This window comes from Papio anubis, chromosome 3 (assembly GCF_008728515.1).
Source record: "Papio anubis isolate 15944 chromosome 3, Panubis1.0, whole genome shotgun sequence".
NCBI lineage: Eukaryota > Metazoa > Chordata > Mammalia > Primates > Cercopithecidae > Papio > Papio anubis.
Genome location: NC_044978.1, coordinates 114,576,873 through 114,594,151, shown reverse-complemented (window position 1 = coordinate 114,594,151; position 17,279 = coordinate 114,576,873). Strand labels below are relative to the sequence as shown.

At 39.4% G+C, this 17,279-nt stretch overlaps 1 protein-coding gene across 20 annotated transcripts in view; it reads right to left on the bottom strand.

Annotated features, from left to right (window-relative positions):
* RUFY3 (RUN and FYVE domain containing 3) overlaps positions 1–17,279 on the bottom strand; it is a 103,219-nt gene that overhangs the window by 58,776 nt on the left and 27,164 nt on the right. For 2 of the 20 annotated variants that reach the window (XM_009206974.4, XM_009206985.3), the window contains exon 2: positions 6,544–6,597. The exons of 16 other annotated variants lie outside the window; for them this stretch is intronic. In XM_009206974.4, coding sequence (XP_009205238.1) covers positions 6,544–6,597 — 54 coding nt within the window. Of the gene's footprint in view, positions 1–6,543; positions 6,598–14,159; positions 15,377–17,279 lie in introns of those variants that run through there. 2 more of the 20 variants (XM_009206980.4, XM_009206981.4) reach the window with 2 other exon arrangements.

The window sequence follows — 17,279 nt, the reverse complement described above, 5'->3', positions numbered from 1 at the left end:
ATTTTTAAAGACAAGGTCTCACTGTGTTGCCCAGGATGGACTTGGACTCATGGGCTCAAGCAATCCTCCCACCTCAACCTCCTGAATAGATGGGTCTACAGGAATGCAACCACCATGCCCAGCTTTCAAGATATTTTTGATCACATAGTTGTAAACGCAAATGGAAGTTTGGAGTTAGAGAGTCATCAGCATAGGACAATAATAACAATTAAGAGAAAAGATGCTTTCACAAGGAGATGTTTTTTTTTTTTTTTTTTTTTTTTGAGATGGAGTCTCGCTCTGTCACCCAGGCTGGAGTGGTGGCCGGATCTCAGCTCACTGCAAGCCCACCTCGGGTTCACGCCATTCTCCTGCCTCTTGCCTCCCGAGTAGCTGGGACTACAGGCTTCAAGCACTGGCCTGCTAAGTTTTTGTATTTTAGTAGAGACCAGGTTTCACTGTGTTAGCCAGGATGGTCTCCTGATCTCCTGACCTCGGGGTGATCCTCCCTGCCTCGCCTCCCAAAGTGCTGGGATTACAGGCTTGAGCCACCGCGCCAGGCCAACAAGGAGATGTTTTAAAGAGAAATAGAAGTATGCAAGGTTACTAGCCCAGCCTTTAAAGTATGCCCACAATTACAGGCTGGAAACAGAGCCAAAACAGTCCTTTCAGGATTTTTTTTTCCCCACACCTAGATAGTGGCTAGAGTACAAATGGATATATACCAGAGAGGCAGCACAGGATACTGGAGTGTCTTTCAAACAAAGGTCACAACCCTTTAGTGGGTCACAAAATCAATTTTATGTCTTATATAGTAAGGTTATGTATTGTTTCAGGAAACTTTTAAGATACATACAAATAAATGATGTGTGTACTGAGTTCTGGATGAAGATGTATTTTTACAGTGGTTCTTGTGTCAAATAAGTTTAAAGAACTTTGGTGTAGTGGTTAACAGCACAAGCTCTAAAGCTGGCCTGTGGGAGTTTGAACTCTATTCAAACTCTTCCCTAGCTGGGTGACCTTGGGAAAAGTTTTTTCTCTTGTTGCATTTTCTGTTTTGAGATAATTGAGGAATCACATGAAATTGTAAGAAATAATATAGAGAGATACTATGTACTTTTAACCTAGTTCTCCCAAGGGTATCTTGCAAAACTGTAGTACATTATCACAACCAGGATACTGATGTTGAATTACAGTCAAGACACAGAACATTTCCATCACGACAAGGATCCCCCATATTGATATATATGCCCACATTTTATAGCCATGCCCACATCCCTCCTTGCCCCTACCCCATCCTCAATCCATGCCAACCACTAATCTGTTCATTTCTATAGTTTTATCTCTTCAAGAATGTTATGTAAATAGAATCATATAGTACGTAACCATTAAAATTGACTTTTTGTTACTCAGCATAATTCTCTGAAGAATCATTCAGGTTGTTGCACGTATCAATGGTCTGTTCCTTTTTACAACTGAGTAGTATTCCACTGGGAAACTTTCTTAACCTCTGTATGCGTTACTTTCTTTATCTATGAAATGGTGACAGGGTTCTGAAGGGTAAACAAGTTCTTATATGTAAGCATTTAGAAGTGCTTGGAATATACTAAGGAAAAAAGTTGTTAGGTACTGCAATTATTATGGTCTTCCATATATACATAACTTTTTTTTTTTTTTTTTTTGAGACAGTCTTGCTCAGTCACCCAGGCTGGAGTGCACTGTTGCAATCTCAGTTCACTGCAACCTCCACCTCACAGCTTCAAGTGATTTACTTGCCTCAGCCTCCTGAGTAGCTGGGACTACAGGCATGTGCCACCACCCCTGCTAATTTTTTCTTTTTTTTTTTTCCTTTTTTAGGAGTCTTGCTCTGTCGCCCAGGCTTGAGTGCAGGGGCATGATCTTGACTCATGGCAACCTCTGCCGCCCTGGCTCAAACGATTCTCATTCCTCAGCCTCCCAGGATCTGCGATTACAGGAGCCTGCCACCATGCCTGGCTAATTTTTTGTATTTTTAGTAGAGACGGAGTTTCACCATGTTGCTCAGGCTGGCCTTGAACTCCTGGCATCAGGTGATCTGCCCACCGTGGCATCCCAAAGTGCTAGGATTATGGGCATGAGCCACCATGCCCCACCAATTTTGTTGTTGTTGTTTGACAGGGAGTCTCACCCTATTGCCCAGGCTGGAGTGCAGTGGCGCGACCTCAGCTCACTGCAACCTCTGCCTCCCAGTTTCAAGCAATTCTCCTGCCTCAGTAATTTTTTGTATTTTTAGTAGAGATGGGTTTTGTCATGTTGGCAAGGCTAGTCTCGAATTCCTGAGCTCCAGTAATCTACCTGCCTCGGTCCCCCAAAGTACTGGGATTACAGAAGTGAACCACCACTCCAAGCCATTATTAACACTTTTATTTAACTTAATAAGCTTACTGAATGATGATGTGGCACAGTGCTAGAAGCTAATAAAATCTCTTAAGATATGTTTCTTCTGTTTTTCAACATGCATCAAGTCTTAACACCCTCTACCCCCAAATGTTAAGGAACCAGTATGCAATTTTGGTAGGTAAAATTTTACACAGGTATATTATTGCCTAAATTCAAGTACTGTCCTGACCATTTTAATCCTCAGAGTGACGGGCAGTAATCCGGGCAACTGCAAATTTACAAAATCTGTTCAAAAGGCTTGTAACGAGTACAGACAGGAATTCGATATTTATTGAAAAATGAAAGGTAATAAGCTATGTGCCTTTTATTATTTAATTTAATGTTCATAATTTCCCTAGTGAGTTTCAAAGCATTTTAGACACAAATTACTAACATATAAGGAAAGGAGATGCAATATAATAGGTGTTGTACATAATACAATTCTACCCTAAGAAGACATTTCATATTCTAGTAGATGTAAGTTACAAACACATAGAATATGAAACTAATCATCACTGTAAAAAATAGTTCAGGTCGGGCGTGGTGGCTTACACTTGTAATCCCAGCACTTTGGGAGGCCAAGGCGGGTGGACCACGAGGTCAGGAGATTGAGACCATCCTGGCAAACACAGTGAAACTCCATCTCTACTAAAAATGCAAAAATTAGCCAGGCATGGCGGTATGCACCTGTAGTACCAGCTACTCAGGAGGCTGAGGCAGAAGAATCACTTGAAACCGGGAGGTGGAGGCTGCAGTGAGCCAAGATTGCACCACTGCACTCCAGCCTGGGCAACAGAGTGAGACTCCTGTCTCCTAAAAAAAAAAAAAAAAAAAAAAAAAAATTCCAAAGGGCTGGGCGCAGTGGCTCATGCCTGTAATCCCAGCACTTTGGGAGCCTGAGGTGGGCACATCACCTGAGGCCAGGAATTCAAGACCAGCCTAACCAACATGGTGAGACCCTGTCTCTACTAAAAATGCAAAAATTAACCAGATGTGGTGGCATGTGGCTGTAGTCCCAGCTACTCAGGAGGCTGAGGCAGGAGAATTGCTTCAATCCAGGAGGTAGAGGTTGCAGTGAGCTGATACCATGCCATTGCACTCCAGCCTGGGCAACAAGAGTGAAACTCTATCTCAAAAAAAAAAAAAAAAAAAAAAAACAAAAAAAGAAGCTTCAATTGTGACAGAACTGAAACAAAAAACAAAAAAAAACAAGTACCAGTTCAAATCTGCAACCCACTAGAGTCTGTTATTTTAAAAATTTTTAGGAGGCCAGAAGCCAGTGTTAACACTTTATCTATTAAAAAGCAAACTATAGCCAGGTGCGGTGGCTCAAGCCTCCAATCCTAGTGCTTTGGGAGGCTGAAGTGGGAGGATCGTTTGAGCCTAGGAGTTTGAGACCAGCCTGGGCAATAAAGTGAGACCCTGGCTCTACATACATTACATACATACATTCATACATTCATACATAAAAATTAGCCAGGTGTGATGGCACATGGCCTGCAGTCCCAGCTACTCAGGAGGCTGAGGAAGGAGCACGGGAGTTCGAGGCTGCAGGGAGCTATGATCATGCCACTGCACTCCAGCCTGGGCAACACAGTTATACCTCCTCTCAAAAAAATAAAAGGAAATAAAAGCCAACTGTTATGGCACATCTACAATAACAGATGAGAAACAGAATTGAAAACAGCTTAGCAGTTGAAGGTCTCCAGAAAATATCTAAGCCTGCATATATCATCAGCTTTTTCTGAGTCTGAAACGAGGATTCTCCCCAGACCCTGAATTGCTATTGTGTGTTATGTGCAGGTAATACTCCATAACGTATTTCTTCTTGGTACTAGCACTTATTTATAACATCTCCAAGTTATGTAATACAGTTGTGTGAAATGCTGGAATTTTACATAACTGTGATTGAGACCATGAGGCAAGAAAAGTAGAGAAGGATATCAAGAAGAATGAAATGATCTAAAGAGTTGAAGTGAAGTCATCTCCCTCTCCCCATTCTCATTTTTTTTCACACTGCATTTCAGAAAGACTTTTCTGTAAAGAGGATCTTGATCAACATTACCATATATTACTTGACTGGAAATCTATTAAGATCATCAAGGTACTGACATAATCAACATTTTCTGGATATTTTATGTACTATACTGTTAAAGTTCATCTCCTCTCCCTTTTGGAGTTCACCTATAATAACCATCCACAAAAATTCCAGCAAAAACAAAATTTAAAAAAGGAGTCTGACTCTCACAGTAGGCTTGACTCTTACGTTATTAATACTTTGTATTAAAGAAATAGAATCTTGCCTGTGATGAGTCATGGTAAAGTTCTTAAGAAGGGGATAAATTTTATGAAGCATTTTTTCTTTAATATCTAGTCTATCAAAGGAATTAAAGCCTTAAACCTGGTGGTGCCTAGCCAATAACTATTAATAATAATAATGATAATAGGCCAGGCACAGTGGTTCACACCTATAATCCCAGCACTTTGAGAGGCCAAGGCAGGTGGATCACTTGAGGTCAGGAGTTCGAGACCAGCCTGGCCAACATGCTGAAACCCTGTTTCTACTAAAAACACAAAAAAATTAGCTGGGGATGGTGGTATGCACCTATAATCCCAGCTACTTGGGAGGCTGAGGCAGGAGAATTGCTTGAACCCCAGGAGGCAGAGCTTGCAGTGACGTGAGATCGCTCCACTGCACTGCAGCCTGGGCGACAGAGTGAGATTCTGTCTCAAAATAAATAAATAAATAAATAAAATAATAATAGCAGCCAACACAACAGTAAACATTACACACTAAATGAATCAACACCCTTCTCTTTTTTCTTGTCTGTGAACTGTCAATTAACTAGACAATACTGATTTGTTCTTTCACTGAATTATATGTAATCAGTTATATTAAAAGCAGAATCAAAGATGGCATAAAAATAGTCTGACAAAAGGAAAAGAGATGACACTCAGGATTTCAGAATTCACACATTCAAAGGCAATTGCTGAAGAAGAAGATACTCTTGGGCATCAACAGAGGGGAAAGCTGCCTTGATTTTGTTTGGTATGACCAGACCTACTGAGGGTAGTACTTATCCTGGGTCTGATTAAGGATATCAAGAAGTTTAAGACAATCTCTGTTCTCAAGGAGTTTACCCTTCAACTAGGTTGATAAACACACAAGAATTAGAGAATAAGTAAAAAGTCTTCATTAAGCTCCAAGTTCTGCAGGAGCAAGTGAATGGAGAAAAGAATGTGGGCCAAAGCTGTCAAAGAGTAAACTGTGGAAATCCTATAAGGACTGAAGGGTTAGCAGGTGGCACACCTGCCATAGGCACAGGAGGGGGAAGGGTGTAAATACATGAGATGTCATAGGAACAAAGTAGGAGAGGAGGACGTGGGCAGAGAAAGGTCAGTCTGGGCAGAGTGGTGGATGTGTATGTGTCAGGGGTGTGTGTGCTAAAGCAAAGTGGGAACATGTAAAATGATAAAGTAGAGCCAAATCTCAATTTTTCTATTTTTAGTATAAAATGTTTAAATCACCCTGAGCTCCCTACAGTTAGCTGCCTTGATACAGAAGAAACACTGATTGGTTTGGGGAACCTTTCCACATTAGAACATACATGCTACTTTAAAAAGATAATCACACCATTCCACGTTTCAGTCTTTTGCATGAAGAAGAAAAAATTAACAAAAAATAATTACACCAGAAAGGAATGCTATTACATGACAAAGCTGAAAGTGTGTAATGTCATGGAAATCTACAAATCAGAGCAACATTCCAGGCTAAACACTAGATTCCTGGGATCTGTTTGCTTTTGGCTGCTGTGAAATTCACAGAAATACACATACATATATTTATATGAGTAATAAAATTTACACTGTCTCAACAAGTGAAAAAACAGCCATAGCAAAAGCTCGATGTAATCTTGAAATAATGTCCCTTTTAAACATGTTATCAGCAAATATCTTTAAAAAGCAACATAAACATACATTGACACTATTTTACTTGGAACCAAAACATAAAGATTTCCCACTTATTGCCATGGGAAATAAAACCTAAAACTGACATTTCCTCTTATGGAAAACAATTAAAAGGTGGTTAGAAAATTTTAAAAAGCAAGGAAAAAAAAAGCTGAAAGATGTTGGTGTGGCACGCACCTTCTGTATCATCGCGCATTTGCTCCACCAAATCTGTCAAATCCTCCCAAGAGTCTTTGCAAACGGCAAAAAGAAAGGAAAAGAAAGATAAAATGTCATGCAAGCCCAGAAAGAAAAGTGCTATTAAAAACAAGATTTCCATAGGGATAACTGAAAGGGAGGTTCCTAGAATTCTTTCTACTTATCACAGCGATTAACAGTGACAAGGGCTGGGACTACAACCAAATAAGCAGAGATAGCAACTATGGTTATTAAATATGTTTCAAAGCTAAGATTAGTAATTTCAAGGTTTCAAATAAAGGGAAACAAAGATGCACATCCTATTAAAAAGCAACACAGATTTTTTTTCCTATTGAAAATCAACGGCTCTTTGTATTCTAAGTGTAGGCAACATTAATCTAATTCAACATTTATTTTGATCACTTCAGGGAACTGAAACGTATGTGCAATATATTTCTTTTAGATTGAGGACAAATATTATGATGCAAACTAGTGACTTTTCTTAAAAAAAAAAAAAAATCCAAATACTTTTTCCAACTCCCCCTCCCCCAATTCTCCTTCCCCAAGTTTGAAGATACACAAAATAAATCACATAGAATTCAATAAAGTCAGATGTTTATTCAACGCACAGAACTAGCAGGATCTGAGGCAGTGACCTACAATCACATTAATATTTCTGCAGGAAATAAATATTCAGATTAAGTAAAATAAAGTCTATAAATAGCCTCAAGTAAATTCACATCATGTTTTATCACCAAATAAGTTCAGACAAATTTATGAAAAATGCTTTTCATTTCCAGAGTTTTTCTTTTTTTTTGGAATTAGGTATCTATATATGTAAACCAAATGGCAAGTGTCTCATACAGAAAAAAAAAATACTGTGAGTTGGCTACTATTATTTTATAGTAAATTAGTGCTGAAATACATTATATATAGACATATTTGCACAAGTCATTTTCAGGTACAATCCTTTGCCAATATAATGTGCCACAAATCTATACTGTGTAGGATTACAGATTCATGAGAATGGACTCTTACCATTCACATTATTACTTTACAGACTTGCTGTGACCTTGCAAAAGTCAATAGAGGGAATATTTTCATTTAGTTCTTTATTGTATTTAATTAGAAACTCTATTTGTCACCTACTAAGATAAAAGCCTACCTTATTAAAGCAAAAAAATATATATATAAAGAGCCTACAAGATTTGTATAGAAAAATGCTCTGGAAAGTGAATTTCCAGGTAGGAATGTGTGGTAGATACCAGGGATCTCTGATTTTTCCTTGGGCATGTCCCATCTAGAGCATTTTTCTGTTACAACCAGACATATTTTCTGTTTTCTTCTTAAAACAGAGATTAAAGTTTTAAGTATCAGAGTGATGTAATTGATTTAAGCGAACTTTTCTCCCCTAGAAAGTAAAAGGTCTATCTTTCCCATGTAAGTTGCTCTCCACTTTACCTTGCCATGCTCAGGACTTTACTACAATAGGTATCATGCCATTCTTTTATACCTCAAAGAAAGATTTGTGAAAGATTTTTAAAAATTGTGCCTTCTAGAATATGTTCATATTATTAAAACAACATAGTTTAGAAATGCTGAGTGGACTGTAGCATGTATAGTGCCAAGCAACTGGTCATGAAAGATTGCGACCATTACTTCATTCCAAAAGCCTGGATTAAATGGTTTAAAATGCTGTACCCAACAAAATTTGGTAACCGTATTTTTGAGATGCATACAAATATCGTTTTTTTTTTTTCAGTCAAGAGTTAAGAGAGACAAAACCAGGCCTGGTGGGCTGAGGCAAGAGGATTATCTGAGCCCAGGAGTTTCAAGGCTGGCATGAACAACATACTGAGATTTTGCCTTTTTTTTTTTTTTTTTTTTTTTTGAGACGAAGTCTCGCTCTGTAGCCCAGGCTGGAGTACAGTGACATGATCTCAGCTCACCGCAACCTCCACCTTCCAGGTTCAAGCAATTCTCCTGCCTCAGCCTCTAGAGTAGCTGGGACTACAGGCGCACACCACTGAACCCGCCTCATTTTTGTAATTTTAGTAGAGACGGGGTTTCGCCATGTTGGCCAGGCTGGTCTTGAACTCCTGACATCAGGTAATCCTCCCACCTTGGCCTCCCAAAGTGCTGGGATTACAGGCGCAAGCCACTTCACCTGGCTGAGACTTCATCTCTTTAAGGGAGGAGGGGGGGAGAGAGATACAGATGGACACAAGGCTGGAATTGTATAATGGCATTGAATTAGGAAGCATAGCTTATTTAAGATTTACTTAACTAATTTCTTGACTATCATTCTGTTTCAGGTCTAAGAATGAAAAAATCAATAGACTAATTATGTAGCTCTGAAAAGATTTAAGCAGGTGGCACTGTAAACATCTACCCTTAAGGTACATAGTGACTCAATGATGGCAACAGTCTCGTCTGGTAGAACGGGACCCTTGCCCCTCTTGTACTTCTTTTTTCTCTGGATGAGGCAACTGGCTGAATGAAGCTCCTTTTCTACAAAGAAGTGCTTGAATGGGCTCAAAAAATGCTTCCCCTTTGTTTATGTATCCATGGTTGTGAAATCTCTTCTCGAGGTAGCCTTTCTCTAGCAGTATTGCTATAGGCAACCAAGTGACAGATTTTATAAGGCCTGGGGGTTATTTTGTCCCCTTGAGACAAAGTGTCTTTGATTTACAGTGTTAATTTTTAGAGCTGTATTAGTTTCTTAAGGGAACACCTTTCTGAAGCCCCAAACACAGATACATCACATACATCCTTGAAGGGCTATTGTGAAAATAAAATCTAATACATTTAAAGTACTTAGCAAATCATAGGTACTCAATGTCAACTTTACACTTACAACTGGATTTCTGTAAGTATATTTGCCATAATTATTCAAAGACAATAAAGTGAATGGAATTTTAAAAAGCCAGCTAAGCTAAATATTAAAAACCGGAAAAAAAATAAGTCGACCTAAAAAAACCAAATGACAAGTTAACAGCTGAGGTGCTATTAAACTAACCATAGTATTATTAGTTTGGTAACAAAGCAATTGTCATATATTAATTTTCATAAATGCTTTGAGGTTTTGTTCTAATAATCTAGTAATTTAGGCCAAGGCCTACTTTCTCCCCCAAAATATCAGCAAAAAACAACAACAACAACAACAAAAAACGACAAATAGCCCTAGAAAAGGTAACACATTAAGTCATTAACACTTGAGCCATTTAAATTTTACTGAGGCTGGGTGTGGTGGTTCATGCCTGTAATCTCAGCACTTTGGACGGCAGAGGTGGAACACTGCCTAGCCCGTGAGTGTAAGAACAGCCTGCTCAATATAGGGAGACCAAGCTATTTGAGAGATCGAAACAGGAGGATCACTTGAGGCCAGTAGTTTGAGGCTGCAATAAGCTATAATCATGCCATGGCACTCCAGCCTGGCTGACAGAGTGAGATTCAAAAATAAAGTAATATAAAATAAAAATAAATAAAATAAAATAATATAAATAATAAAAATAATATAAATAATAAAAATAAAATAAAATTATTGAGCATTTATGGTGAGCAAAAGACTTTACTAAGGCAATAGAAGTTAAAAAGATGAAACATCCGGCTGGGCACGGTGGCTCACGCCTGTAATCCCAGCACTTTGGGAGGCCGAGGCGGGTGGATCATGAGGTCAGGAGATCAAGACCATCCTGGCCAACATGGTGAAAGCCTGTCTCTATTAAAAATACAAAAAATTAGCCAGGTGTGGTGGCGCGTGCCTATAGTCCCAGCTACTCAGAAGGCTGAGGCAGGATAATTGCTTGAACCCGGGAGGCAGAGGCTGCAGTGAGCCGCGATCGTACCACTGCACTTCAGCCTGGGTGACAGAGCAAAATTCCATCTCAAAAAAAAAAAAAAAAAGAAAAAGAAAAACCCATAGACAATGCCCTTGAGATCTAAATAACTATGACACAAGGTTTAAAAGGAATTAAGGCTGGGCGTGGTAGCTCACGCTTGTAATCCCAGCACTTTGGGACGCCAAGGCTGGCAGATCGCTTAAGTCCAGGAGGCGACTAGCCTAGACAACATGGCGAAACCCTGTCTCTGCCAAAATTACAAAAACAATTAGCCAGGTGTGGTAGTGCATGCTTCTAATCCCAGCTACTGAGGAGGCCAAGGCAGGAGGATTGCTTGAGCCTGTGAGGAGGAGGCTGCAGTGAGCTGAGATTGTACCACTTGCACTCCAGCCTGGATGACAGAGTGAAACCCTATCTCAAAAAAAAAAAAAAAAAAAGGAATTAATAGGCTGAGCATGGTGGCTCCCGCCTGTAATCCCAGCACTCTGGGATGCCTAAGTGGGCAGATCACTTGAAGTTAGGCGTTCAAGACCAGCCTGGCCAATATGGTGTAACCCTGTCTCTACTAAAAATACAAAAATTAGCCGGGTGTAGTGGTGTGTGCCTGTAATCCCAGCTATTCAGGAGGCTGAGGTAGGAGAATTGCTTGAACCCAGGAGGTGGAGATTGCAGTGAGCTGAGATGGTGCCACTGTACTCCAGCCTGGTTGACAGAGCAAGACCCTATCTCAAAAAAAAAAAAAAGGAATTAATATTAGTCACATAAGTGAAGATAAAACAGATTCTTAGGTGAGCAGCTAGGTGACACTAGAAGGCTAAGGAGGACCAGGCCTGACGGGGAGTGAAGGATGAGGAAAGGAAGCCCTGACCAGTAGACCCTTTGCTCTCATGCTGGAATGGCTATGCTGGCAGAGATAACGTCTCTAAGATACTTTAGCTGGGAAGCTGCTGTCCACAGGACTGGACACTGTGGGATTCTCAGACAAAATGTAGTATATCTCATATATACCCTAGCTTTATATCTCTATAAGAAAGAAAAAGGAAATCCCCGCATGCAGCTTTTTCATCCCAAAAAGCAAATTCTAGCAATCTTAGAAAAGCATGCAGTTTCTCATTGCACAATTAAGAGTAAAAACTCCCTTCTGCTTAGAACACTACTGTTAGCTTAAAAAAAAAAGTAGAGAAAGTAGTATCATGAGGTTTTCAGCTGCTGAACCAACTGTCTTGAAAACCACAACTGTATCCTTTGGAAAGTTCAGATGTTAATATAGCATGAGAAAAATGCAACCAACTGCAGCAGGAAAGACAAAACCAAGCTTTGATGAGTAGCTAACATGAAAGTTTATGATACCATGCTTTTCAACATTTGTTTTAATTGTTTAAAGTAGCTTGGCAATATGTATAAAAATTAAAAACTAAAAATTGGTAAAATATTCAAGTTATACACATAACAATTTTTCCAAAACTGTCTTGGGTAGAAAAATTTAGAAACAACCTAAAAAATGCCTGTAATAAAGAAATAGTCAAAGAAATTATGGCACATTCAGGCCAGGTGCAGTGGCTCATGCCTGTAATCCCAGCACTTTGGGAGGTCAGGAGTTTGAGACCAGCGTGGCCAACATGGTGAAACCCCATATCTACTAAAAATACAAAAATTAGTCGGGCATGGTCGCGGGCGCCTGTAATCCCAGCTACTTGGGAGGCTGAGGCAAGAGAATCACTTGAACCCGGGAGGCGGAGGTTGCAGTGAGCTGAGACCATGCCATTGCACTCCAGCCTGGGCAACAAGAGCAAAACTCCATCTCAAAAAAAAAAGAAAGAAAGAAAGAAAAAGAAAAGAAATTATGGCACATCCAACAACTGAAGACATTAAACAAAACGATACAAATTTCAATTTACCCACATGGAAAGATATTGCAGAGGAAAAAAGGCAGGTCACAGCACAGGTGTGGTATGATCTTACATACATACAATTTTGTGACTTTGCAAGTGAACCTTCAGTGTATACATTGAAAAAGAGAATCTGATATTAAATCTTAACAGTGGTTATCCCTAGGAGTATTAGAAATGTAGGTGCATTCTATTATTTCGTATTTTATACTTTTCTGTATCTTGTGACTTACAATGCAAATATATCAGCTCTATAACTAAAGTTGTCTTCATTAAAAATATCTATACATAATAATGTTAAAGACATTTTTTCGTTTCTTTCTTTGTTTTTTTTTGAGACAGGGTCTCAACTCTGTCACCCAGGATCACAGCTCACAGCAGCCTCGACCTCCCGGGCTCAAGTAATCTCACCATCCTCCCCTGTCAGCCTCCTGAGTAGCTGGGACCACAAGCATGCACCACCACATCCAGCTAATTTTTTTTTTCTTTTTTTTGAGACGAAGTTTTGCTCTTGTTGCCCAGGCTGGAGTGCAGTGATGTGATCTCATTTCACTGCAACCTCCACCTCCTGGGTTCAAGCACTTCTGCCTCAGCCTCCCGAGTAGCTGGGACTACAGGCGTCTGCCACCACGCCTGGCTAATATTTTGTATTTTTAGTAGAGACAGGGTTTCACCATGTTGGCCAGGCTAGTCTCAAACTCCTGACCTCGGGTGATCCACCCACCTTGACCTCTCAAAGTGCTGGGATTACAGGCATGAGCCACAGCACCCAGTCGCACCCAGCTAATTTTTAATTTTTTTGTAGATACAGGGTTTTGCCATGATGTCTAGGCTGGCCTTGAACTCCTGAGCTCAAGCAATCCGCCTGCCTTGGCCTCCCAAAATGTTGGGATTACAGGTGTGAGCCACCACACCCAGCCAATATTTTCTTCAAAAACATTGTTTTCAACACACTGACATACAATTTTGAGAATATTTAATTATGATGAAAAATATATAATTACTTAGCAGCCATTTGGGGAGAAGTCTTTTTCACTGTTCCTCTACACATGTGCTTCTAAGCTCATCAAATACTTCTATTTGTTCTCTGGAAATGCTCAAATACCAAAAATTGCAAAGGAACAGATTTTAGTATTTATAGCCCTGCACTCAAAAGCACTTCATAGTAGTCACAGTTGACTGGTGGGGACTAGAGGAACCACAATGAAAAAACATGCCCAATTGTACACTCTCCACCTCCCCCTCAAGAGGGGCACCACCAAAAAAGCAAAATGCAGAACAAGCTACTCAAGAGTACAGAGTACTGTGGATGCTCTCAAACGACAGCACTTGCTCTTTCCAACCAGATCTTGGTTGGTACCCAGGCTTGGGAATCTGACAACGTGAATTCTGTTCTGAGTTCTATCACTGAGCGGCAGTTATCTTATCTGGCACAGCATTTCCTTTTGGAAAATGATTCATATTTCAGTGATTAGTTTAGGACAAACGACTTTTGGGTGTTAGAAGCTGATAACCCAAAGAGGAATTAATGTGAGTTCTGTTATGAAGGGCACAAATTAAAGATTAAAGTAGAAGCTCTGTTCCACGAAAATTCAGAAAAGGCTCACCAATAGAAGAAAAGACTGTAAGGCACTATGGTTAATGACAGTGCACTGAAGCCAACGCCAGTGCAGGAGTATGAAGGAGATAGGAAGAAACTGAAAGTAGCCCTGAAACAGGAAGGAAAAACTGATTTTATGCGGAGTATGTTACGGTCAGGTCAGAGGCAACATGCAGCTCTTTTGTGGTTTAGATAGGAACTGGCATACAAGTACAGAGCTACTGATATTTCTCACCCAGATTTAGAATTTTACAAAATCCTAGAAGCTAAGTCGGTAAAACTTACCTTGAAAGGGTGACTAGCCAGGTTATTTTCAGGGCAGAGCAACAAGAAGGGATGAACCTTGTCCAAGAACTTTGTCCCATAGGCTTCTGAGACTGTATTAAAAGCTACAACCTTCTCACTTCGAGAAGTTCACTGAGACTGCCTTCTGAACACATAATCACAGCTTGGAGAACCTGACGGTGTAAATCTAAGGCGGACTGCACTGGTGGCAACAAATGTTTCTGTAATCTCACCAAGGGCCAATTACAAAAGGGGGTGTGCCACAGTGAAAGCAAAGAATAATAACACAATTCTGTGAAAAAGAGAATCCCAATGACTCAGGTTTTATTTTCCAAACACTTAGGAAAGGAATCAATCAAATGCTGTAAATGCTTCTAAATCTAGACACTGTGGGGCCCCCCATACACTGCAAACAGCTTTTAAACAGCTAAGAAAACAAAGCATGCCAGTAAATAAACACAGGTCTGTGAAAAAGCTCAAAATAAAATGCCTAATAGAAATCTTAAAAAATTAAATTGGAAATTGAATCTAAAGCAGTAGCCCTTCTGTGAGGCAAATGTTCCCACTCACAGATGTGTGAAACTGTCATAGAAGGTACTGATATATAATACAAATATCTGTTGGATGGATGATTGCACACCCGTTAAATTTTCATAGAGTTTTTTCCCTTGAAAAAGGAGCATTTGTTTTCATATTAGAGTAATATGTCCTCTTGTAGAATATTTGGGAGATATAAAGAAACATAAAGAATATTATAAAAATCACCTGTAATTCCACTATCCAGAGATAATCAATTTTTATATTTTTGATATATTTCCTTTTACTTGTGTTTATGTATACCTATGCTTAAAAAAATTGTGACTATAGTAAATATGCAGCTTAAGAGACAGCTTTTAAAGTTATATCCAAACATTACCCTATACATCAAATATCATTCCACAATAATTTTTAGTGTAAGGTGTTCTACAACTTATTGAATAATTTTCCTCTTAGGCTATTTAAGTTGCTCTCAAGATTGTGTTACGGGAAGTCAGAATACTGTGATAAATATACAGTACATACATAAACTTTTTGTTTGTACCTCTTATTATTTCCTTAGGATACGTGTCTGGTACAATTACTGAGAATTAACTTTTTTAGGGTCCTTGATTCACAATGATAAAATGATTTCTATAAAGGATGTACCAATGCACATTCTCACTAGCAGAGGCCCCAAGTCGTCCCATATTGTCATCAATACTATATATTATTAATATATATATTTAAAACCATAAATTACATTATTCTAACTTATATTTTCCAAATAATATATAGTTGGTCCAGAATATGAGATTAAAAAATTGAAAATAAAGAAAACATTAGAAACCATAAATTAAATTGTGTGTAATGGAGGAAGACAAAGTCTTTTATTATTTATTTATTTATTTATTTATTTAGAAATGGAGTCTCGCTCTGTCGCCCAGGTTAGAGTGCAGAGGCGTGATCTTGGCTCACTGCAACCCCCGCCTCCTGGGTTCAAGCAATTCTTCTGCCTCAGCCTCCCGAGTAGCTGGGATTATAGGTGCCCACCACTGCACTCAGTTTTTTTTTTTTTTTTTTTTTTTTAATACTTTAAGTTCTGGAGTACATGTGCACAACGTGCAAGTTTGTTACATAGGTATACATGTGCCATGTTGGTTTGCTGCACCCATCAACTCGTCATTTATATTAGGTATTTCTCCTAATGCTATCCCTCCCCCAGCCCCCAGCCCCCCGACAGATCCCCGGTGTGTGATGTTCCCTTCCCTGTGTCCATGTGTTTTCATTGTTTGACTCCCACTTATGAGTGAGAACATGCGGTGTTTGATTTTCTGTCCTTGTGATAGTTTGCTCAGAATGATGGTTTCGAACTTCATCCATGTCCCTACAAAGGACATGAACACATCCTATTTTATGGCTGCATAGTATTTCATGGTGTATATGTGCCACATTTTCTTTATCTAGTCTATTATTGATGGATATCTGGGTTGGTTCCAAGTCTTTGCTATTATGAATAGTGCTGCAATAAACATACGTGTGAATGTGTCTTTATAACAGCATGAAAATTCTTTCTTTTAAAATGGTTTTATGGAGTAATAGGGAATCACTGAGTTCACCAGAAGTTTGTTGGATATCTACCATAAATAGTACACAGTACTATGTGGCCTTCTGAAGAATGCCAAAGAAAAGGTTTGCCCTGAAGAACTTTCTATATAATTTCAGAAATAAGGAATCCCATACATTAAATAACTGGAGAATGATTCCCAGCATATTCAAACACATGTCCCAGACGCTACCCAGTGATTCTGATTCAGGACATGAAAGGTGTGAGATCTGTTACAGAAGGACTTGTAGATGAAGGGAGTCAGGGGTCCATTACCCTTGATATAACACTAGCATGAAGAATCACAAGTCGGAATAGTAAAACAAAAAGAATAATCAGGGTTTTACTGAAGCACAGTCTGACTGGAACAGGTAAGTATGCTGAAAAGGAGTTTGAAAAAACATTGAATAAAAAAAAAAACATCCAAAGAAGGGCATGAGAATGTTTGGCTAAAAGAGTAATGGTTATGTATTACAATGTAACGAAATAGTAGCTACTATTTCAAACAATCTGTAATGGCGAACATTACTGCTATCCCAAACTGCTTTTCAGGCTAAGCGCGGTGGCTCATTCCTGTAATCCCAGTACTTTGGGAGGCTGAGGCGGGTGATTGCTTGAGCCCAAGAGTTCAAGACCAGCCCGGCCAACATGGCAAAACCCTATCTCCATTAAAAATACAAAAATTAGCCAGGCATGGTGGTGCACATCTGTAGTCCCAGCTACTCGGGAGGCTGAGGCAGGAGAATCGCTTAAACCTGGGAGGCGGAGGTTGCAGTGAGCCGAGATTGTGCCACTTTTCAGACTGGGCAACAGAGCGAAACTCCGTCTCAAAACAAAAACAAAACAAAACTGCTTTTCTTATTGCTTTTGTACATCTGCTTCAGAAAGCTAAATTTAGCATATAGAGATGTCACTTGCCAGCCAGGTCAGTTTCAGCAGTGTACTATTTTTGCTGTTTGGTAGTATATGCACAATTATGTAAATATTTTCATTTACTT